This window comes from Tympanuchus pallidicinctus, unplaced genomic scaffold (assembly GCF_026119805.1).
Source record: "Tympanuchus pallidicinctus isolate F22 unplaced genomic scaffold, pur_lepc_1.0 scaffold27, whole genome shotgun sequence".
In the NCBI taxonomy this organism is placed as follows: Eukaryota; Metazoa; Chordata; class Aves; order Galliformes; family Phasianidae; genus Tympanuchus; species Tympanuchus pallidicinctus.
The window spans coordinates 9,331,252-9,356,690 of NW_026294744.1; the positions used below are offsets into that span (position 1 = coordinate 9,331,252).

Genomic DNA, 25,439 nt, shown 5'->3' on the forward strand with positions numbered 1-25,439 from the left:
CCCTGGGGCTAAGCAAGCAGCTCCCACTGCTGAAGCCACACCTTGAACTGGGTGCTGGGGACTCCTCCATCTCCCTCTGATGCCCACCACTCATATGGCTGCAGCTGGCTGTTACTTGGTCAGGCAGTCAGCAGCTGTTGTTGAGTTCCTGTGTCCCTGTGGGCCTTGACAAACAGGTTCCCAGGGCTGGACTGAGGTGCAGCCAGCTGTCAGACTGGTGTCTGGCTTAACAGCCCAAATTAGGGCAGGTGTGTACTGCTGATGCACTCTGCCAGCACTTGCAGTGGCTGTGGCTCACCTTACTGAACTGCCTGTAACAAGGGCCCACTTCCTCCCCTGTCCCTTTGCAGCCACCACCTCAGGATGGAGCTGTGCTGATAGGCATGATGGCAAACGCTGGCTCAGGTGACAAAGTTCAGTTTGCAAAAGCCAAAGAAGATAATTTCCAGAGCAGTGCTGAAATTTTCTATGGTGGGATTCATCTCCTGACTTTCTGCTGTCAAAATCTGATCTTGCTGCCTTGCTTCACAGCCACATCTGGAGTTCATTTCATCTCACTCTGAAGTAAGTATCTAAAATAGAGCAAAGAATTCAGCTTTGGAAATACTTCTTTTTCCTCCTGTGACTAACTGGCTCATCCCAAGGGGTCTGCACTGAATTCATGCTGTGCTGCCACTCCTGTGAATCCTATAATTTGTGTGTGACAATCACAAGAAATGACATACCCTTTATAGATAAAACTCTTCATATTCAATTTTGAAATACACTTACAGAAGCAATGATGGGAAATTTCGGAGTGTCTCACTTTAAGAAATGTGCTCTGCTTTCTCTCCACATATACAAAGGGCTTGCCATTATATTTCCAACAGACTTCTGTTCTTCTACCTGGTTGCAAGCTGATGGTAGTGAAAATAGGGGACTACTGCTAATGTTTATATATGGCTTTCCTCAAACTTTGCAATGTGCTGATAGTTAAAAGCTGTCTAAATGTAGATTGCAATATGTGCAGCTTCAAATTATCAGATGAAGCCAATTCTGATTTATTCTGATGAATGATTCTAAGAAATTATTATTTTTTCAATAATGTTAAAGAACAAAGCACAAGGAAAAGATAACTCTTAATCTAAATAGAAGTATGATATGTTTATTTGTAGTCTAGGTTTAATTGCACTTCCTGTATTCTAATCTCTTTTAGGAGAAGAAATTTCAATTCATACATTCTTTCCTCATGTTAAAACTGTTAATTAAGTCAGAAATTTATTGCTAAGAGTCTATTGAGGAAACACTGCAATTGAAACTAGTGTAAGTAACATTTTTGGTGTTGCGTATCTTGTAATTCAAAAGTAGAAGTGGGCTGAGTTTTAATCTGTTGATTATCTGTGACATGCTAAAGGGTAGAGTCCCACTGACAAAATGGGAAAGTCAAAATTTCAAAAGAATAAAACCAAGACCCATGATAAATCAATAAATATATAATCATCACCATAAATGCCAGAAAATGATACTAACTCAATAGCAAGTGTGAATATATAGTTAAGATAATTGCATTTAACTACTAAGCTTCAAGGGAAAACAAAACCTTGTGCATTTATGAGCTTTTGAGAATGTGCTGCTAAAGCCTGGAAAGACTTCCTAGATCAGATTTTTTCCTTTGTGCTGTACAGTTCTGCTTTAATGAAGAAAATCACGTGACAGTTTTGCGCTTTGAGCTCCACTAGACATGAGAAAGGATTTTGTGTGTGTGCTTGGTTAACAGGTGAGAATTGGGCTAGTGCATTTTTTCTGTGTGGTCAGTCTGCAGCCAGTTTGTCATCCTATATTTCTTGTTGGCACCTGCAGGAATTGCCTATAGCTACGTCAGGTAGTCTTAATTTCTAGTAGGCAGGCAGTCTACAATGGGAAGCTGTGATTTCCTGAGGGAATTCACCTCTCATTTGGACACTATGAGGGCAGCGCTCTTGCACTTCTGCATCAGGGTCATGACAATCAGGAGCCCATACCAAAAGCTGTCTGATGTAAATGTGCAATTCATGTCCTCTTGAAGAGCTAATTCATCTTTTAGTATCTCTGCTGACCCTCATCAAAATCACCAGTAGCTGCACATCACTGAGGTTGCAAGATACAGCCTCCCTCTCAGAGCTCTTCTACATGAGCTGAGCCATTCCATGGTTAGGTGGTAGACAGTCACCTTTGGAGAAGTGCTTAAGCAGCGTTAGTGTTTAGGCTCTTAAAGAAAAAAAAAAGGGAGGAAACAAGTTGTTCCTCCTGGTAGAGGCTGGCACAAGTAGCATGCAGGCGGGTAGGCTGCCAAAGGAATGATAGCACAAGAAACCCGCCTTCTTTTGCAAAGCTGTGGGAAACTTTTGCAATCACCTTAAGAAGGAAATCCAAGGTTTAAAAAAATGTTTTGGAGTGCTCCATTCCTCCGAGTAGGCAGTGCTTTTGCTGTGACGTTGCACTGGCTTCCAGCCTGAGAGCCCTAGGGCGCAGGAAAGAAACAGCCTGACGCAGAAGTGACACACAGTAAGTTCTCTCTCTGCCTCTCCCTCCCTCTGTCTCTCTCGCTGTGTGTCTCCTCTCTCTCATTTCCTTCTTCTGTTTGTTTGCTTGCTTAATTGCTAAGCACCATTGCACTGCAGACAAACTAGGATTTGTGTACATCTTGGAGTCACTAGGCTTGAAAGAGATTACATAAAGTGCAACAAGCGAACTCTGCAAGTTAGAGTTTTTAAAAGGATAAGCACGGTGGACTGTGTGTTGCTTTATCTCTTTGTAATAAAATTCTTAATTACAATTAATTATTATTTTAAACACTTCTATAATTCTTCTGGCCTCATTTAATTTTAAACAATGCTAGTGTTAATGATTCACTCTTTTGTCAAAGTTCAGATTTTTATCAAGTGGGCATAGAAACTGTTTTTTCATTAGGCATAAGAGAAGATGTGTTTATGCAGTTTAAGATTTGCTTAAAGTAGATTATTAGCTGCAAGTATAACATTAAATATTGTGAAAATAAAACCACGTGACTGATTTAAATATTGTTTATTTAATGGAGACAGGTCTTTCGCAAAGTTAATCATCAGCAAAATATAAGTCAATAAAGAATATGTTTGGTATAGAGAAACTTGTCTTTCAGCTACTGCCCTCTAACAACTGAATTAAGCCTGTATTCATCACACATAAATTATCTAAAACTTCTTTTTCAATGCTTTTTGATTTGCAAGCTGGTAAAGATGATCTAAGATCAACTTTCATATAAATGATCCCTTTCATATAGCATGGATCATTCTGAAATTTATGTGTTTGATTTCTACAGTCATTTTTGGTGGTTCCTCCTGGATTAGGATTTAGAATTGAAAGCTACAAAATTGGAACGAGAATGTTCCTGACACTTTATATCTCTGTATTACACAATAGTGCCTATTTGCTATCAGTGGGAGAATTTTGGGGGGGACATTGGGTGGCTAAGAGAATTTTTACTGTTCTGCACATCTGTGGACTTTCTCATGGAATCCAAACTACTCTGGATGTCTCATCTGGGAAAATTGCACAGGCCAGTTGAGACATTTCTATAGGTCAGCTCCAGGAAAACTGCCATGGTCCTGCAGCCCACACAGTCTAAAAGCCCTCAGGACAGGGCACCCAATGGCTTCCATTCAGGGCTCAGCTGGCCTCCAGGACCTTCAAGAGGAGACCTTTGATAAGTTCCTAGAGGAATTAAACAGACTGGACTATATAAGGTGTCAGTGTCCAAGATATCACAGTGATATTCTTCCAAACAGGAAGATCAAGAGATCAGATCTACAGGAGGGAAACCATGGACAAGATAATCACCACTGGCAAACTTAAGGACAAGCCACCTTTCCGGGACAGCAATAGCGCTGTGGCTCCTGCCAAGGTTATGTGCCATAACTGTTCAAAGCTAAAGGTATGGAAAGGAACCCTCACCATATATTTTCTTTAAAATACTGAAATTGCCAAAGTTCAATAAATTAAGTATGGTAATGTTTTATACTACATGATTTGGAAACAATGCTGTAGGATATGTTTCCTCAGTACAGGAGAGACATAAACCTGTCGGAGCACATCCAGAGGAGGGCCACAAAAATTATCCCAGGAATAGAACACCTGTGCTACAAGGACAAGCTGAAAGTACTAGGGCTGTTCAGGATAGAGAATAGAAGGCTGCGAGGTGACTTGATAGCAGCCTTTCATTATCTAAAGGAGAGCTACAGGAAAGAAGGGGACAGACTCTTTAACAGGGTCTGTGGTGATTGAACAAGGGAAAATGGCTTCAACCTTAAAGAGGGTAGATTTAGGTTGCATATAAGAAAAAAGTTTTTTACAGTGAGGCTGGTGAGGCACTGGAACATGTTGCCTAGAGATGTGGTTGATGCCCTGTCCCTGGAGACTTTCAAGGCGAGGCTGGATAAAGCTCTGGGCAACCTGATCTAGCGGTGCATGTCCTTCTTTATGGCATGGGAGGCAGACTAGATGACCTCTAAAGGTCTCTTCCAACCCTAAGAATTCTATGATTCCAGGCACACAGAAATCAATAAATGTTTTCAACAGTTAAAAGATAAGGTCATGTTTTACTAGCAAATTAATTAAATATGTGCTATAAGCAAAACAATAGCTGCTTAAGCATCTTTTTGTACGTATTTTTCAGAATAGGAGAAGTAGAACTAATTAAAACATTCCACAATCATAATACCAGTAATAAACAGCTTTTTGCTGCAAATTTTCCCTGAGGAAGGAAATATCTAAAACAGTAAAACAGTATGTGGTAAAAACATAGCAGGTGCATGCCAACTTTCATTTCCATTGTAGTTGAAGAGGCTTTGCAAGCAGTCCTGAAAGTGAAGGTAAAATCTTCTGTTTTAATTTAAAAATGGCAAGGACTTTTTCATTACAAAATTAAAAAACAATGCACTTCATTTTTCTGCTGCTGAGGAATTAGTCGTAAAGATAAATGTACTGTTTTCTAAACTCAGTTATTTTCTCTCTTCAGATATTTCTTGGAGCTTTAGCTTTTTCCTTTTTTGCAAAAGGATTTTCTGGAAGCTACATGAAGAGCATGTCCAGTCAAATTGAAAGGAGATTTGAAATCTCATCATCAATATTTGGCATTATTGATGGCAGTTTTGAGTTAGGTATGTGTACTGTTTTTGAAAATGTAAAAAGAATACTTCTTAACATCTTTTACTCCTTAAAATCTTTTTTTTTCCCTCATAATATTACTGATGATCTCTCCTGATGATGCAGGTAACTTAATGGTAATGGTACTGGTGAGCTATCTTGGTCCAAGAGTTCATCGACCGAAAGTAATTGCTGTTGGATGTCTCATCATGTCATTAGGAGCATTTTTGTCAGTGATGCCTCAGTTCCTAATGGGACGGTAAATATGGAGAGTTTTCATATTGTCCGTGAATTCACCTCAACCATATAAAGGGTTTGCTTAATCACACATCTGACTTGAGAATCATGGTTTCTTCTGGACGTGTCAGTGAATTGCGGTGAGATCTTGGTGGAAGAGGTTTCTTCATCACACAGTGTCTATTATTTTCCACTGAATTCAGGAAGATTAAATATCTAAATACCCTTTCAGATCTAAGCTGCTGTACTTACATAGCTATCAAAATCAGTTCATATCTCTAATTCTTCAACATCCTCTGTGAATAGTGGTTGAAAATATAGCTCCTCTGTCCCTCAAAAAATAAAATAATTTCCCTGTGCTTTTAATTTATCTGTTCTTTAGCTCCAAGACCTGTATCTGTTATGAGGAGATCATGAAAAGAATTATATCTTTGGAGCACTGTTCAGAAAGCAGCCATGGTCACTACTCTGTGAAGTAGCAGCAAAACTGTACTGCTAGGGATAGCTTAGTCCAGAAGGAGATCAAAGGAAATTTCTGACTTAGCCCAAACCTGTAATCAAATTCTGAAGATTGCCCACTCTCTACAACACTGAGCAAAACACGGTGGTCATGGACAGCTAGCTATCATCCATCAAAATATTAAAGCTTAGAATTTGATTACAGAGCCAGATAGAATATCAACTCCCCATTTATCCCAATGCAGAATGAATATACTCGAGCTGGTTTCAATTTAATTTCCTCCAGTAGGGGCTACTTAAATACAAACTAGCACATAGGTTTTGTGGCCTGCATTAATCTCTTTATAGGCAAAGACTGATTAGTATTGCATTCTGAACCTGCTAGTTTTAAACTAACACAGATACCTCTATGTTACCCATCTGTCACATAGGTAAGAAACCCAGGTGCTAGTATGGAAAGGTCAACACTATTGTATGTAGACTGATGTGGACAGACTCTGAATGTGTCCTTCAGTATAAAGAATGATCTCTTAAGCCAAGGAATAAGCTCTGTTTCTCAATAACTTGAGAAAATACTGGTCACTTTTCAAAAAGCTGTGAAGATACCTTTTTTTCAGTGAAAGTGCTAGAAGTGAGCAGTCTCCACTCTGCCTCTGTGTGGCAGGAAACCCATGAATGCAAGGCTTATACATGCTTTCTGCAAAACATAGTCTTTGATATGTCAGTAGTATTTTACACAGTTGTTTTCCAGTTATAATTATGAAAGGATAGCAGTTACTGTGGACAACTCATCTACAAGTGTATCAGCTTGCTCCCCAGCATCCTCTGTGGACCATTCAGTCTCAGATGCTACAGAAACACCCAGCACAATGAAAAATTCAGGTAAGCTAAAGCTCTGATGTTGAATCCCTCATTTTATGCCCCCTCTTTTTTTGAATTCCCTTCCTCTACTTGTCCCCACTCGATACAATTCTTTTTTTTTTTTTTAATTGAAAAATGTAATAGCAAAGCCCTTGCTAGAGATCATGACATATACAAACCCACACAATTATGAACGTATGTGAATATGAAAAATATTTTTATGTTATTTTTCTGTTGCAATAATGTACTTTCAGAATTATGCTCACAGAAATGTAAATATTTATGGCCTGCAGGATGTGAAAAAACATCTAATTCCTATCTTTGGCTCTTTGTGTTGATGGGGAACCTTTTACGTGGAATTGGGGAAGCACCAGTTATGCCACTGGGGGTTTCATACATTGATGATTTTTCTAAAGAAGAAAACTCAGCATTTTACATAGGTAATATGTGTATGAATGATTTTTATGTTCAGCATTCTTTTATCTAACATTTTTTAGCCAAAAAAAAAAAAAAAAATCCATTTGCTCATGCTCGTAAAAAAAACCTCTCTCTCTGATGTGTCCTAGATAATTTGTGTTGAATAGGGACAAAAAAAGCAATAAAAACAGATCTCATCTTTGTCTTTGAAGAATGTTTATCAAACTCTCCTTTTGCTTTCCTTGAGTGACTGCTACTAAATGTGCTAATTTTATCTGTGATGGAAAGAAACATAGTCAAATACTAAGTTCTCCAAAGCGAAATCTTACCTTCCTTAGCTGGCACCTCATTTTCAGTACCACAGCTTCAGAGAATAAATTCTTCCTAGTGGTGAGAGAATTATCTTTCATCACAGTAATGAAAGCATGTGTTTCAGAAGTTTTGATCTGACTTTTTGAAATTTACAAGGAATAAATTTCCTAATGAAAGCCTTTTATAGTCACTGGTTACCTGAGGAAAAAAATAAAACCTTAGAGAGGGTGTTGTAACAAATTCCTTCTAATGAACATTTTGTTGTTGTTTTGATGAAAGATAATTTATTGCTCAAGACAGAAATACTTACACCCAAGCTAATTTATTTATTGCCAAATTGATTTCTTGGTATTTGCGTGTGACTGAGGGAGCACAAAACTGCTGCCAGAAATAAGCTTGGTGAAGCTGGACCAGTCATAGAGATAAAAAGACAGTTTCAGAAAGAGCTCAGTGAGAAGTACTACTGGGTTAGGTCACTGCAGATGTTTTTAGAGGGAGAGGATATAGAGGTTGCCCAAGGAGGTTGTGGATGCCCCGTCCCTGGATACAATCAAGTCCAGACTGGGTATGGCTCTGGGCAGTCTGTTCTAGTGGTTGGTGACCCTGCCCATGGCGGGGAGGGAGTTGAAACTAGATGATCTCTGAGGTCCTTTTCAACCCAGGCCATTCTATGATTCTGTGATTCTATGAAAATGGAAACACTGTAAAGGAAATTGACAAACCAGAAGTTCCACTCAATAGTTATCAAAAATACTTCTAATTGCCTCTGTGCTTCTGATTAAATGTATTTTTAAAACTTCAGCTGAAATTGACAATTGACAGTAATATAACCAGACTTGCTATAGAAGGGCAAAGAAAAGTAAAGATTATGTTTTTTAAAGTTATCTTACAGAATTTAGCAGAGATTATAGCTTGGCTGTAGAAGTGTCTGAGACAGGAAATCGATTTTTTTTTTTCCCCAGTGTTGCGGAAGTTGAACAGACCAGCAAGGCAGAGTTTGAGGCTGAGCAACACCCAGGAAATCCTATGATTTTTAGATTGAATTTTACTGAGCTCTTTGAATGTACGTAGTTCTACCAGGTTGCCAACATAGTCCTGAGGTGGTACAATATATTCCGTATCTCATAGAGTCCTGAAAAGCTATTTTGCACAGGGTCACTGCTCAGTATACTATGAGGTACAATTATCCTTGCCTATGTGCTACTGGCTTTCAACAGGAGGCAGTAATATTAGATTACTTTGTTCAGAGTGTCACTTTTGGTGGAGTGATCTTTTAAGCTGACTGCTCTGATGGAGTGGCTTCATAAATACTCCCACACACTAAGCACTTAACTTATTCAAGTATTTTAAGATTTTTGAATATTTCACTTCTGTTTAGGTACCTAGAGAATTGCCAATATATATGTATGAAGATCTGGCCTATACCAATAACGTTTCATTAGCCATTTTTATAAATGAATTTTTGAGTTTATTTGAAACTCAATGTTAATATGATTAATTAAGGGCAGTAGCAGAGTTCAAGATGAAAATGTAGTCAAGTTATGTAATTCACCTTCATTGATTTCTCACTGACAAAGAAGGTTTGAATGAAGGGAGTTTCATCAGTGACTTGAGAACTAGTAGATAAACCTGCACCTGTTGAGCCTATTATTTCAGTAAAAATATATATGAGGCCAAACATATGCTACAAATTTTAAAACTGATTGTATTATTCATCAATAAAAGGAGTTGACTAAGCTATGTAAATATACGGTGAATGACTAACTGATATGTGTGAGTGATTTACTGTTTGTTTAGTCTGTTTATTAATTACAAAGGGTAAACACAAAAATGTGATAAGAAAATATCTCAGTGAACTAATCTGGCTTTGTGTTATCATAGTACAAGCATATTAACTTCGTGAAGTTATTCTTGAATTTAAAGATTACGTGAGTGTAATTAATCTAAAAGCTTCAGACATATGCAAAGTTATTGCATATACACCTCTTAGTTTATCTGTTATCTTACAGTATCTTAAAGAAAAACACTGCACAACATTTGGCCAGGCCATTGGTATGGATGTGCCTTTTTTTAATCTGTTTATTTTAGTAATTTGTCACTGAGTATTTGAATTTTGGAGATAGCTTAAATACTTCTGAATAGTAAGATCTTCCTTAGACTAAAAGATAAACATAAAGAGCTAACTCCAGGCTTCTGGTGTCATACTCCCTTTTTCTACTGAGGTCAGTAACTTTGGTTGTACCAGAATTTAATCTAAAAGGCCAGATCTTCCAATGAAATTAAATGAGAGATGTAAATGAAATCAATTTGCAATTGGAGCAATGAAGCAAAGAGGAAATATTGTACAGTTAAATTATATACTAAAAATTTATTATCCAAATCCTTCATCGCAAGCTGAGCAATCACTGCATTCAGAAGAAAGTTTGCAAAACAGGAGAAAAATCTCTGCAGTAGCAAACACAGTAGGATTTACAAGGCATGTTGCCAACCATGGGCAAGAGCTAACAAGCAGATCAAGAGTTCCTTTTTTTTCAGAACAATATCAAGCCTTCTGAAACTTCTGATATCTCCCAAGTGGCAATGCTACTCTAGAATTCAAAAATCTGAATAACTGAGTGTTTTTTGAAAGCATTACCACCTCATAGCCAATCTTCAACTGATCAACATAAGCAGTGAGGAGACCTATGCTAAAATTATTTTGAGGATGTTTTTGTTTTCTCCTGATTGCCTTGGTGGCCATGTGCCAGGGTATTTGCATACCTATCTTCAAAATGCAACCCTAGCTTTATAGGTGTGTACTAACCTTTCAGCTAATTCAGTTGCTTCCAGGTGCAACTATCTTTTTCTCCTGACCCTGTGATATCCCCTCTCTAAGCAGAAGCCGAAAGGGAAACAGGAGTCCCAGTGAGGCCAGCAGCGACGCTGAAAGCTGATTTTAAAGAGGTCATGACCTGATCACTAGATTTATTGATATTTTTAGAGCTGTCTAAGCACCTATTAGCACAACTGTTAGCTGATTTGTTCATTCTGGTGCTTCATGAATCAACAAAGATGCTGCCTAATGGTCTTTGTTGAAACACAAGTCTACTGATATTTCCTTGTTGTGTTGCCTGATGAAAATTTTCTCAGGATCTTGTGTCTAATCTCATGCTCACGCACTCTTAGTGTTCCTCCCATGTGAATGTGACTCCCAGCTGTAAAAATATGTGCCTTATACACACATAATCAGGGCAAATACTGTTATTTAAAATTAAACCAAGGACAGAACAAAGAGAACAGGAAAAAGCCTTGAATTCTTAAATGAAATAGCATCATGCAGGTTGCCAATATAGTTGCAAATATGCTTATGATACCTCCAGCAGGCCTGGAGTTGCATGTTCATTAATTAATGGTCATACACTGAACGATGCCACAGTGAAAATCTGAAATTAGAGAGGAATAGGGATAAGAGTGGTGTTCTCTTTCTTCCTGTTTCTTCTACAATCCTTGTCTTGCCTTCTTCTTCACTGCAGCTTATGAGTTTGGCCACTTATGGTTCATTTTCCTACCTGCCACTTAGCATTTTACGGTGAGTTGTCCCCTCACAACCTATACCTGCCTTTTTTGCCTCTCTTCTCCTCTCTTCAAGTGTGTGTATCCACCACGCATTCTCCTCACTCTCCTGCACTGCTCCCTTCCGTTGCAGGTCTGGTGAGGTCCTCAGGAATGTTTGGGCCGACTTTGGGTTTCCTGCTTGGATCTTTCTGTGCCAGCCTCTGGGTAGATATTGGTGTTGTGGATATCGGTAAGAAATGGTGAGGTGGTGCATTAGATATATGCAGGAACCTGCTTGCTAGGAAGCACGTTCCCAGTTTACTGCTCCATAAAGGGGAGCTCTCTCTCATAAAGGGAGAGTTTTTCTACTAAAAAACTCATGTTATTTCCATTTTAATATGTACAGCACTGCAGTGTGACTGGAATAGCCCTTACTTTAAGCCCCTTACCCCCACTGTAGTAACATTATGAGCCTCTTCATACTCTCGTAAAAGCCCTTGCAGCACCCTTGCTGCACAACCGAGAACAAACGGGCAAATTTTCTCTGTACTTACATTTTTGATGGCAAAAAAGTATCTTCTAAAAAACACACAGTAAAAATGTGAGGGTAAGAAACCTCATTTCTTTGTCTAAATTACTTTCATGATCCCTAATCCTAGTGAAAATTTGAGGAACTTCAAGGAAAGCTCTTAAGCTTGGGGATGGAAGAAGGAGGGAACAGAAGGAGATTGAGAAAAGGAGGTTTTCTTTTGGTTGTGAAGGGCTCTGTTGCTGTCACTTGTCCCACAGAAAGTGCTCAAAACATCTGTACTTGCACAAGTGCATAGAGTGGAGCAAAGAAATGCCATCATGTGTATAGATTAAGATATTGGCATGTCTTATGACTGTCTGGAATAGATTTGATACAAGCTGCATTTTAGTTCCTCATGTTCTTCATGTGAAATGCAAATGCCTTTATTTCTAAATAGCGTATAAAAGGATGTGCATAAACAGTTTAATTATTCTGCATGATATTCAATCTCTTTTTCCTATCTTCCCACACTTTACAGATGCTATTAACATAAATCCCAAGGATACTCGATGGGTTGGTGCCTGGTGGCTTGGATTGCTCATCTGTGGAGCAGTGAACTTCATTGCTTCCTTACCTTTTTTTTTTCTGCCTTACTCCTTAACAAAAGAAGGAGAGGATGAGAATCCAAAGAAGATCGGTCATCTGCCTGTTCAAGGAGATCACTGTAAAACAGACCCCCCAGCTCAGCCAGAGTTAAAGTTCTCTGAGGCAGTAAAAGGTGAAAGATTATTGCCCAAAAGTCTGCATGTGAATACTCTCTCAGGGGTTCATTTTGGACTAAGCATAAGTTTGTAAAACTTCAGCAAAATGCAATTTTTTGTAATGCAAATGGTGAACAGAAATGACTTCTCTCAATTGTTATGTTATTGCACTATTAATTATTAGTATTATTAATTACTAAGGATGTGTTTCAGTCACAGATGAAATCTGCTCTTATGTCAGACAACTAGACAAAGCTCATACTGTTGCTTTAGGCATATTCTCAGTCTGATCTGCCTTAGTATGGAGGGCCATATAGAGGGACTTGGACAGGTTGGATCAATGAATGGAGGCCAGTGGGATGAGCTTCAACAAGACCAAGTGTTGGGTCCTGCAATTGGTCACAACAACCCCATGCAACACTGCAAACCCGGGGCAGAGTGACTGGAAAGTTGCATGGAGGAAGAAGATTGAGGAGTGTTGGTTGACTCTGCTGAATGTGAGCCAGCGGTTTGGTGGAGGTGAGAAGAACGCCAACACCATCCTGGCTTGAATCAGAAATAGTGTAGCCAGCAGGACCAGGGAGGAGCTCATCCCCCTGCACTCAGCCAGCCCTGGTGCAGCCATACCTTGAGTACTGTGCTCAATTTTGGGCCCCTCACTACAAGAAAGGTGCTGAGGCCCTGAGAAGGGCCTCAGAGAAAGGCAACAAAGTTGATGAAGGGTCTGGAATGCAAGTCTTACAGGGAGTGCTTGAAGAAACTGGGATTGTCCAGTCTAGGGAAGAAGAGGCTCAAGGGTGGCCTTATTGCTCTCTACAACTCCTCTAAATGATTTTATGGTGAGGTAGTGGTTGGTCTCCTCACCCAGGTGTCAGTGATAAAATGGGAAGTAGTAGTCTTGAGTTGTGCCAGGGGAAGTTCAAGATTATATATTAGGAAAAAAATCTTCAAAAAAAGAGTGGTTAGGCATTCAAAACAGAGTGTCCAGGGAAATGGTGGAGTCACCATCTCTGTAGGTGTTTGAGGAAAGGGTAGATACAGTACTTAGAGACATGGTTTAGCAGACAATATTGATGGTAGGTGGGTGGTTAGAATAGATAATCTTAGAGATAATCCTTAAATATTCTGTGATTCTAAGGGTCTGTAAGTACTACAGTTGGAGGAATTTCACTGAATTCCTGGTTTCTGTGTATGACCTCAGTGATGCCGAGTTAATTTAGTACACGCCAGATCAGGTGCAACTGCTCATGGCTGTACTCAGTCCCCTGTTGCTTTAATTGGATGCATGCATGTGTAAGAGAGGGGCAGGACATTTTCTGTTAAAGTGCCTTCAAGTGTGATTTATAGATGATAGACTATAAACTCAGCGCAGGTTTTTGTCTTCACTGTCTTAATTTTATTGATGTTAATGCTCCAATCAAGGATCTCAGGAAATGTTCTAGCCTTTGCTTGGGCGACTCCCTTTTTCTGAGTATCAACTGCTTGCAGGAAGTTGGACTGATGACCTTTAAAGGTCCCTTCCAAATCTAAGGGTTCTATGATTCTATAATCTAGGATTTCTCTTGCCCAATCCAGCCTCCACCATACCATTCAGTCTTGATGTGTCATGCAGTAATAGCATTATAGGTCAAATGCTGGCAAGGGGAAACTCTCACTTGAACAGGTTTTGATTGCCAAAGAATTACAGTTTACAGTACAGACATTAATTAAATCAAGCTTAGTTTTATAGTCCAAAGGATGCCAAAACAACTCTTCTCTGTGTTTAGCAGGGTGTACAGCATGTACCTCTCCATTGCAGATTTCCTACCAACTTTGAAGAAATTGTTTGGAAATCCAGTTTTCCTGGTGTATGTGTTCCTCACCATTCTGCAGTATAATTCTCTTGTTGGATTGATAACATATGAGACAAAGTTTATGGAGCAGCAATTTAATGTATCAGTGGCAAAAGCCATCTTTCTAGTTGGTAGGTACATGGCCTTATTTTAAATTCTAATTTTGGAAAGGAAGTTTTCTTTGTGTTTTGTATAGGTTTCTATGATGATCTTCTGTGAAGTTTTTGGTAAAAAAAAGTATGTAGAGATGTATTATTTTTCCACTATTTTTTGAAACTGATGAAATTGCCATTATTACCATCATATTGCTCATTTTCCTGGTCTACCTAATTTAGACAACTAGAGGATTATTATCACTGAATGGATCTTTTTGGCTGATGCTTTTTAAAAAGACTTAGATTGGGATTATGTCTGTTTCTGTGAACAAAAAATCCCACACAAACTACTACAACATACGAACGGAAAGATATTTCTTCTAAAAAGAATGGTCTGTTCAAGCAGCAGCAGTTAATACCTTTCTGTTACCTTTTATTTGCAGGTGTGATACTTTTACCCATTACAATCCTGGGGATGTTTCTGGGAGGCTATCTGATCAAGAAATTCAAACTTCACGTAACTGGAATGGCAAAGTTTGCATGCATCTCCTTTATAGTAGCATATCTGTTAAACCTCTTGTACTTTATGTGCAATTGTGAGGTGCTTCAGCTGGCTGGTCTCACAGTGCCTTACTCTGGGTTTGTATTCCCCTGGATTTCTGTTTGTTGCTCCCTGTGTCATGCAGAGCATGGGGCATGTACTTGTCTTCCTCTACTCTCATAAATTAATCTGAGTTTGTAGTCTCATCTGGACTATAAACCTTCAAATCTAAGGAAAATTTGAATTTGGATGAGTTCGAAAATATTACCTGTGTATGTATATGTCTGTTTAAGAGAATGAATTTTCATTCTAACTGAAGGTCTTCCACTTGTGTCAATCACTGTGTTTTCCGCTACAGTGGAGCTACTGTAATTATACCAGTCTTGTTCCTTTGCAGGTGATATGAGAAAATCCTAGATAGTGAAATAGACTTGTCAAGATGGAAGGATGCCTAGTACCTAGTACCTAGGGCTGTGCAGAATGCTCTGATTTTGTTTTTCAAATTTAATTTGAGTTGAACAGTTCCTTTTCAAAATTGTTTATTGCCAGATGTTGGCAATATAGAAGACACAGACACAGAGACACAGGATTGTTGGAGTTGGAAGGGACCTGTAGAGATCGTCAGGTTCAACCTCCCTGCAAAGCAGGCTCCCTACAGCAGGTTGCACAAATAGGCATCCAGGCAGGTCTTGAATATCTCCAGAGAAGGAGAATCCACAACCTCCCTAGGCAGTCTGTTCCAGTGCTCTGTCATCCTTACTGTGAAGAAGTTCCTTCACATATTGGAGCAGAACTTCCTGTGCTCCAGTTTATGGCTGTTTCCCCATGAACCACTGAAAAGAGGTTGGCCATGTCCCTTTGACTCCCACACTTAAGATTTTTGTAAACATTAATAAGATCACCTCTCAGTCTTCTTAAGGCTGAACAGACCCAGGTCACCTAGCCTTTCTTCATAGGGGAGATACTCTAGGTATCTCCTTTTATTGTCTTTGTGGCCCTCTGCTGGAGTGTCTTAGACTCAATATACTCTTGTATGCTAACAGATGACTAATTAAATTCATCATAGACAGTTGAAATTTTTTACTCTATTTACTCTATTTAAAAGCTTTAATTTAAAGCTTGTCCTTGCTTCCACATAGGGAATAGGAGATAAAAAGATTGTGGAAAGTGGCCCCTCTAGTAGCTTTGCCTCTAGAATGCACCATCCTCTAGATAAGCAGTTGCCAACCTGCATGGGTAGTTAGTTGCCAGCCTTTCTTGGTACTTGGAGCTACTGACCTGCCTGAGTTCATCTTTTCAGCTGGGAGGTGGAAAGTGACTCTGCCAGGATGATATGGTGAGCACACAAATATTTTCCCTCCCTTACCAGGACCATGGCTGTGCATCCTGCATTTTTCTGACTCTAGCAGCCTACCACAATTGCCTACTGTTTAAAGTTATTTCAGTCAGGTCCAACAAATTTCAAGGGATTTTAAAGGATTAAACTGAATCCAGCAGAGCTTGCTAGTTTTTCAGTTCAGACAGAAACTCAGGCCTGTGTTTTGTTTTGTTTTGTTTTGTTTTTTGAAATGGAGTCTATGTTCAGAAGAATATCTAGATGTTTTGCAAAACCTAAAACCCAGTTCAGCTCTGAGGCTAGTTACATAAAGGATATCAGATGTTTGTCCAGCAGAGATACCTATGGTTGAACACATAATCCAATACTCTTATTTTACCTTCCAAAATATGTAGGATAAATGTTACTCACTTGAGAAGTGTTTTGGATAGAGGGATAGGTAGAAAGAAAAGGCAAAAGGCAAAGAAAAAGTGTTGAAACTTTTTCTTTAAATGGGAAAACTCTTCAAAGCAGAGGTGATTTGTTGGTAGCGAGCTCCCAATGCTTTCTGAAAATTGAGCTCTTCCACCATGTTCTCAGTATTTCACTTTATACATTCTTGATTCTAGTCTTCCAGTTAGTTTGGGTTGTTCCAGCTGCTAAACGAAGTCAGAGCTGAGATGGAGGCAGCTATTCCCTTTCAGACTAGTGTAACTTTCATTGCCACTAGCCATCTCTGATTCAGTGAATGACTATCAAGAGTATCTTGCTGCTGTATTTTTATTACCATTTCCAGTACTTGGATACAGTATGATCTTCCCTATTGCTAGGGGCAAGCATAGTCTACATGTGATAAGAGATTTTAAGTACAATGATTTTGTCTGAAATCATTGTAATTGTACAATTTCAGATGAGGTTTCAAATGAAAAAATAACATCTAGTAATTTCTTCTAGCCAAAAATACCTGGTGTATAAATTCCACACCTTTTCAGCAACAATCTGTAAAAATATTAACAGATGATGAAAAATATCAAGAGCAGTTTGGTTTAGTCAAAATTAGCTGTGTCTCCATACAGTAAATTCACTCTTCTAGATGATAGCAGATATCTGTCCATACTGATTGTTTAACGTTCCCATCATTTCCCCTGCCTACTCTCTTGTATTTAGTTTAAATATTTAATTTTAATATTTAATTATTTTATTTCTTGCTCTTTTTCTCCAGGTTTAAACAACTTTCCTCCCCTAAAAACAGTTTCACGGCCAGTTGCAATGCTGACTGCAGCTGCAAGGTGGATCAGTGGGATCCTGTATGTGGGGACAATGGCATCACTTACATGACAGCCTGCTTTGCGGGATGTAAATCGTCAACTGGGATGGGAAAGAATATGGTAAATGTAAAGATAAATGATTGTACAGGCAATTGAATTTCTCAATACATTGGTTTTTTGGCCTTGTGATTAAGAAATCCTGTAGACACATGTCCATGTTTTACTGTTTAGTTTTGTAGTAGAAATTGAATGATTGAATTGTTGAAAGTTTTTAAAAGACTTTTAGTGAGATAAGTGAGCTACTCAGGCAAGACATGAAACATGAGGCTTTTGCCTTACATTTCTTGATCTTTTTAAAAACTAATTTTCTTCTCAGCAATAAAACTGTGAATTTGGCTTTACGTTTCTCACTAGATCTTTTACTATGTCCATGTCTTCTGGCAGAAGCAGAATTGTCTTCATATAACAACACTGAAAAGGCAGGCAGTATTTTCAAACAACATACTGTTGCATTTATAGCCGTATTCTCTTGCTTCATTCACTTCAGGGGACTTGACTTTCAAACTCATGTCTCTTGCTAACTTCAGAAGCTATGAAACAGCTCGCACTCAATTCAGCATCAAATGCTCTTTTGGATACATAGATACCCTGATTTTTAGTGTTCATTATTGTGTTCATATCGACATTTTTTATTCTTACTTATGCACTTCCTAGGATCCCCGAGCAGAATGGATGGATAACAGTTCACATCTGGATTTCACAGCTTTTACTCATCTTCGCTTTACAGAGTGCTTTCATTCCTAGCAATGGAATGGCTGAAACTAGAATCACAGTTGCTTTGTGTCTCTGGAGCAGTGCAAAGTGACTTGAGCATACTAATGAACTTGGACATCAGTCTGCAGAGATTACTAGGAAGGTCCTCTCACTATAAATAACAGACTGCCTTTTACGGAGAGTGAAAAATCTAGCTACTAAAATCATCTTGAGTCACTGAATCCTGATTAAATGACTTCTCATCTTCTTCTTTCAGGTGTTTCACAATTGCAGCTGTGTGGAAGGACAAGAGGATGGACATGGCAATGCATCTGCAGTTTTGGGACAGTGCCAAAGAGAGAGCTGTACCAAAGCATTTCCCTATTTTTTAGCATTACAGACTGCATGTGCATTTATTTTAGCCTTAGGAGGCACTCCTACATACATGATTATGTTTAGGTGAAATACTTTACCTTACCTTGACCATAAAGCTTGGGGAAAGAGAAAAGGAATATACCATTTGATAAGGAAAATACCATTTGTTTCCTCTTGTGAGGACTGTCATGTTGACCACACTGGGGCTCTGTATCTTTCCCTAATTCCAGTTTAAGGCTGAGTTGATACTTTGGTAATGGAGTGGGCAAGCCTCATGCTGACATTTCACTTCTGATGACAGAGATGTGTTTAACAGAGCAATGAACCCAAAATGAGTATGGTGTTAAGTCATGTCCAAGGTGACTATGCTGTTCACATTACCCCAGATAAAGGCATTCACCTTTGTAAAGCCTTATTTGCTCAGAATGTTTTATGTGTTGTGAGAAACCCAGTACTCCCTCTTATATCAAGACAGACATGAACAGATTACAAACAGAACAATGTCAGCAGCAATAATTTTTTATTTTTATTTCTTCAGTTGTAACAGTTGTTTTATTCTCAGAAGAAAAGACAATGTTCTGTACCTTTTGCATGATAATTTCTTTCAGTTATGCTTATGGGTGAATTGCAATCATCAGCAGTCTGTGCACATGGCTAGTTAACCGTCTTTCCTAAGCTGCTGATTCTTTTGCAGTACTTCTGGGTGCAGACGTTCTTGCTGCTTGCCTGTTTTATGGACAAGGCTGGGCAAAGTTTCCAGAATACTAATGTGCATAATGAGAAGCAATTAATGTTACTGATGAAAAGATGATGAACTGGTGTAGTTTAAATTCCTGTTCAGCCTGGCTGTGGCAAGCCCCCTGCCTGCTCCTGTGCCAGATCAGTACTCTCTGCTGCTTTTTGTGAATTCTTCTAATTCCTCTTATGGACACAGTCTGTATTTCCACTGGTAGCAATGACATGCTTTTATAGCCAGGTAACTCACTTCCACTTACAAAAGCAGATAACTAGGAGGGATTGCACAACTTCATTATTGCTGTCTGTTTGCCACTACTTGGTACAGCCCCTTCAAAAGAAAAGGCAGCTTCTTGCAGCTGAACTTATGGAACAAACTGACTACTTCTAGTTGTTTCTTTTCAGTTTTCCTGTGCATCCTCTCCCGAAGATCAGTGTAATTTTCTCTCCTTTGGCTTAAGAGTAGTTTCTGTAAATATTCCCAACTATTTTGATGGGAGTTTATCCACTGAAATCAACAGAAGGAGGCTTAACATCTGATTCATAACTTTGGTGAACATTTTCAATTGGTGTTGAGTGAGCTCTGCAAAGTTAGCCACATTACTCTTGCAGTGGTGCACATGCAGGTGATCACAGCATAGCCATCAGTTTAGCTGTATTACTCTGTTGCTCCTCAAAATGTGAAAACAGTGTGTTATTTTTGTTTCCTTTGTAGATCTGTTTCACCAGACCTGAAATCCTTTGCTGTCGGGATCGAAACTTTAGGTGGTAGAATACTAGGTAAAACTTCATTTCTTTGTGTCATTCAAGTAGGCAATCGAAGAGATAGATCAAAACTAGGCAGTGCAAACTCCTTGCTCTGAAAGAGTGAATTTTTGAAGAACTTTAATCGTAAGCAGAAAATACATTTCAGAATGTTTGGAAGAGCTAGCTATATGTTTCCTGGTATGCGATTATGTATTACAATTATCTCACCAGATCTTTTTTTGTGCAGTGAAGGAATTAGTCAAAGAAAAGAAAGTGTATTGAACTCTTATTTATTTGTTTTTTGGACGCATCTATCTAAGCATGATTAGTCTGGATGTTCTGAATTTTGAAATCTTCCCAGTGAAGAAACACCCAAGTAGTCATTTGGGTCTTTCAGCTGAATGCTGCAGGGAATCAACTTTGTGCTTTCATGAAAAAGTTTTCAGAACAAAATCACATTATAACTAGAATCTTACTGATTGTATTTAAGCATCATAGCTATCTAATAGAGAATCTTTCAGTGCTGCATAAGTAACACACACTGCATGATTGGTTTTGATCGAGAGTATGAATGCAGCTCTTGACACTGTGCCAGCCATTTTTTCATTTGCAAACTGACTGAATAGATACATGAGTGTACACAGATATTAATGTATGATGACATGTAATTTCCATACCAGGGACTGAAAATTTATTTATATTATTTATTTACATAATTCTAATAAAATACCATTGAAGTGGGATTAGCAACATTCTCCCTCTCTCCCCCTCACTGCTGTATATAATCTTCTTTAGATACTTGTTTAAAAGTTTTCAGAAGTCTTCTGCTCTCAAAGCCAGGGCAGGATTTTTTATCCCATTCTAGGTAGCTATAATTCAGAAACTCTGCGATTATTTTTTTCCTTTCTCTACTGTAATGTTAATGAGAGCTGAAAATCTGAGACCATGTCATAAACATTTTCTTTGCAGGTGGACTCCCAGCCCCTATTTATTTTGGTGCCTTGATAGATGAGACCTGCTTGAAATGGGGGACAAAAAGCTGTGGTGGATCTGGGTCTTGCCGAATATATGACACAAAAGCATTCAGGTAAGCTAAAGTCTTCAGTGAGTGATTAGGAAATTGGCTTCTGAGGCAACTTTGACCAGGAAGAACTGAAATACATTCTGCACACAATAATTTTTTAATAAGCAGATTAGGATACCGAAGCACCAAAATCATGTATTTTAAATAATCACTAATAGATCAAATAAGCCATATACATTTAAAAACCAATAGAATAATATTTCAGCCTGGGTTGAAAAAGACCATAACGATCATCTAGTTTCAACTCCCCTCCCATGTGCAGAATCGCCAACCACTAGACTAGGCTGCCCAGATCTATATCCAGCCTTGCAAGTCTAATATATGACATTGCTGTGAGCTCTCATCACCAGAAGTAGTTCCTTCAATGGAGTCCTAGTGCACTGAGTAATTCTGCAGTGCTTTGAGTTTGTGAGAGACTAAGGAACAGTACAGTAGTTACAGCGCCAAGGACACTTCCCTACTTTTCCTCAACAGTCATTTCTCTTATTCCTAATGTGTAAGACACTTCACCAAATTTACCTGGGGATGGGGAAAGGTTGGGCGAGCAGGCAAAACTCATCATCTGCTCAACTCTTCAGAGAGGAGATATTTCCTTGAGGAGTGTAGGACCAGATTAGGGCCTGTCTGAGACTGAAAATTATGGGATTGTTTGCTTTGTGCTTGTCACTTCCCCAAAAATGGAAAGATACCTGGCTGGGAATAAATGGTTTGGGTATCGTGGTTTTTTTTTGTTGTTTTATTTTGTTTTGTTTTTTTTCCCCACTCAGAAGTGGCAAATATTAATATAAATGTATTTTGTCAACTCTTTTTTTTCTAGAAATGTCTATCTTGGCCTCATTGCAGGACTGCGGGCAGGGTGCTGTGTCTTATACATGGTGCTCTGTGTTTTAATCATGAGACGCTTCAAAACAGATGACAAAGAGATGACAGATACTAAAAATGCAGAAGAAACAATCAACAAAGAACCAGCTACGGTGAACAAAAAAGAAGCTCTTCCAGGTGCAAAAACCTCAGAAGAAAGTGAAGAAACTTGTATGTGAAAAGGAAACAAGGCTTTTTCTAAACTGCCTAGTTTTCAATTTTTCTAAGCACAACAGGGGTCTACCTGACTTCAACAACTGGGCTACATTTGGAGGTTCAAAAAATACCTTTGAAATGTTGACTTTTAAGTTGTTTCACCCTATTCTCTTCTTCTCCTTATCTGAAAAAAATAGAGGGAAAAGGTTTTCAAAATTTAGGGAGTCTCTTCCATGCTTGTATTCCCAGTCCTTTTCTAGTTTGCCTGTAGGACTGATCAGGTTTTTTCAATGTCGTCATTTTGATTATAATTGAAAAATTAAAAAGATGAAATCTACAATAAGCTTACTTCCATTTTTACCATCTCTGTTCCTAGTCCAAAGTCTCTGGTGGCTTCTATAGTGTGGTTCCTTGTTACAGACTCGGTCCTACAGTCCTTGCTCAGGTGAGAACCCTATGGCTGCCAGTGGTCATATGAACAAGAACTGCACAGAGACTCCAGGGTTTGGCTTGAACACGTTTACAATCAAAATGGATTGCAAACAGAAGAAAGTAGTGTATTAATTTTGCAGCACATCTCAGTCCTAAGTTTGAGTAAACTTACTGTGAACTGATGCAATAAATTGATAGGTATTAAAATTACATTGCTTTATTGTTTTTTGTTTGTTTGTTTTCATGTGTGTTTCTAAGGGCATTTTTATCCCATTAGCCACTGCACTTATACCACAGGTATGTAGATTTCCTTCCTTGTTCAAAGAACTACCAGCAAGCCTTGAAATGTAGTGCTGAAAGCTTGCAGTTTCACAGAATTCAATAGGTAGATTACTTCAGGGATTCTTCACATGACATGGCTATTTCATCTTTCATGAACCATCAGCCCTGTATAAGTGCAAGCACAGAAATTGGGGAAGGCCTGATTTAGTACTTGCTGAAAGCAGGTTCTTCATCTTGTCCCTGGAGATGAAGTTGCATGCATTTTTTTGCTAAAAGGCAATGACCAGCACATTTTGATCTTGTGTCTTATGTAATCAGAACTCTGATTGCAAACTGACAACAAAAATGGAGAAGTACTGTGCATTTTAAGAAAAGGGGAATGAAAACTTCTCTGGTATAGATGATACAGACACTCTGTCTAGGTTTGGAAATAATTAAAGAAAAATCTAAGTTCCAGGAACCTCAGGAATTTTTCAGACAGAAAATAACTGTGTGCCTCTCTCTTTCTACAAACAATGTTTTAACATTGAACAAACATATTGGCAGTTCCAGAAATACTCCTGATCTGCACTAGGCAAATAGACTCAGTCAGGTGACTCATACTAACATCATCTTCTTTGTACTTTTGTTGTTTGGATATTTATTTTTGTACACTGTTTGTTTTTTTTATATATATACAGCCTTTTAAAAAAAAGAAAAAAAAAAAAAAAGAAAGCTTTTTTGCACCTATTGTTTGATTTTGCCAGGAAGAAATGTCTTGGAAAGCACGCATTGACAATCGATGTCAGACTAGAAATGAGATTCTGGTCAGATTCAATGATTCATATACAGATATTTACCCCAGCTACAACCTGATGCTGTGACTTTTTTAGATAAATGAGACTTAACATCATTCTCCATAACAATCTCTACCATCAATAATGGCATAAATGCTACCACTGGTAGTATTAAATGAGTTTCTGGCTTAGTATGCTCCCAACTCCAAGGCTGTATCACTTGCCTACTTTCTGATATGCACTGATTTTTAAGTGCTACTCTAAGCACTCTACTGTGAAGAGCAGGCAGAAGTTTCTTCAGAGAAAGAATTTGTTCTTCAGTATGCAACTAGCATAGAACATGTAAAAATTATGTAGGAGCTCAACTGTGTGGCATTTTCTACGAGCATTTCTTCCACTTGCTTCTCACATTTGGGGAAAAATATGGACATTCTCCATTTTAAGTCTCCCTGCTCCAAAGGCAAGGAATAGAGCACTGTGAAGAATGCATTGAATTGGAGAACTGAAGAAGTCCTTGGGACTCTATTGAGAAACTTGAGTGAAAAGCTCTGTTACTGATGCTAGAGTCTGCCTGCCAAATTGCTGTTGGTTGTCCATCACGTAGTGATGCTAAGGAATGGACCGGTCCTTCATTTTTGTAAATTGCCACCTTTTGATTTTCACCATTGTTCTTAGGTTTTTATTCCTATTCATATCACTATTTCTCATTTCTTAAACTCCTGATCTTCTAGTTACAGGTGGGTCAGCAGTTACAGTGCTCATCGTGTTTTCCCATTTGTTTTCCAGACAGGTTAATCTCATGTTCTTCTTCAAAGCTCGATAAAGGTGGCTTTTTTGTTATTGTTGTTTTGTGTTTTTTTTTTCTTTTTTTCTTCACGATGTCACACAGCCGTGCTGCAGCAAAACTGCTGAGCCCTGGGTCTCAGGGTTTCATGTCATTGACCTTATCCTCAAATGGCCCCTTCAAAAAGGTAATACCAAGCTGGCCCAAAAGTGAGGCACCTCCATCTGTGGAGGCATTCAAGGCCAAGCTGGATCCTGGGCAGCCTGTCTAGTGTTTGGCAGCTCTGTCCATGGCCTTGTACACTCACCTCTCGTGGCTGAGTGCTCTCAGGTGTGATCAGATATGCTTTCATGCCATGTGTGCCTCTTCTCAGAAAATCGCTTTGTCAAAGACTAATTGATGACAGAACAAGTTAGCTTCCTTGCTGACAAAATATCCCTAGTGTTCTCCAAAGAGAAAGAGAAAACATTATATGTAGTAAGATAAAGTATTTAACAGGAAAACTGTGCTGGAGGCATTTAAATTTGCAGCTACAGGCATGGTTTTGAGTACAAATCAGGTAGATAAGAGACCATCACAGGCGGCTAGGTGGGCTGCCAATTACAGTAGTTCTACTGAAATCAATGAGGAGGTGACTGAACAGGTGGATTTTTATCAGACTGTGGAAGGTTTAAGGGCATGAGCCTGGAGTTTACTCAACTCTTGTTTATCATGAAGCCCTTTACTGGCATTATCAAAGTCCTTCTGTCAGAATAGTTACAGAAGATAGAGCCTTATCCAAGAAGCCAATGCATTTGCTATTTGGCATTTCCTTACTTTTAGGTACATAATCAAGCAGACATAATGACCTATGGCTCCTTTTGTAATGATATTTTTAAGTTGTTCATCAAAAAAATAAGAGCACCAGAGCCACAACAAACCAGCAGCCCTAAACTCACACTTTTCTGTATGCATTAGGATCACGTACTCTACAAAGAGCAAACCCTCCTATAGCTTTTGTGTCCTCATTTTCAAGAAGGCTCGTCTACCATGGCACAAAAATAAATTGGGACTAGAGTACTAGTTGTCACAAAACAAACAGAAAATACTTCAAACTGTCAAAATAAATTTAAAGCATTTCAAATGTTTTAACAAAAAAACAGCAGTGATGTTAGGTTTAGTCTACAAGTTTT

At 38.7% G+C, this 25,439-nt stretch overlaps 1 protein-coding gene across 4 annotated transcripts; it reads left to right on the plus strand.

Annotated features, from left to right (window-relative positions):
* The first annotated feature begins 407 nt into the window (after window positions 1-407).
* LOC128084570 (solute carrier organic anion transporter family member 1C1-like) lies at window positions 408-22,635 on the plus strand. 4 transcript variants are annotated; one of them, XM_052690762.1, is made up of 16 exons: window positions 409-564; window positions 1,196-1,302; window positions 3,783-3,928; window positions 5,012-5,153; window positions 5,266-5,398; window positions 6,587-6,717; window positions 6,990-7,136; window positions 11,111-11,209; window positions 12,009-12,248; window positions 14,030-14,194; window positions 14,602-14,797; window positions 17,237-17,402; window positions 18,313-18,494; window positions 19,861-19,925; window positions 20,862-20,979; window positions 21,794-22,635. In XM_052690762.1, the coding sequence occupies exons 3-16, from the start codon at window positions 3,818-3,820 to the stop codon at window positions 22,014-22,016; spliced, it is 2,118 nt and encodes a 705-aa protein (XP_052546722.1). In that variant the 5' UTR covers window positions 409-564; window positions 1,196-1,302; window positions 3,783-3,817; the 3' UTR covers window positions 22,017-22,635. The 4 variants fall into 4 exon arrangements, with proteins under 4 accessions (XP_052546724.1, XP_052546722.1, XP_052546721.1 ...); XM_052690761.1 differs by lacking the exon at window positions 1,196-1,302 and having other exon boundaries at window positions 410-564; XM_052690763.1 differs by lacking the exons at window positions 409-564; window positions 1,196-1,302 and adding an exon at window positions 2,395-2,523.
* Window positions 22,636-25,439: the final 2,804 nt, after the last annotated feature.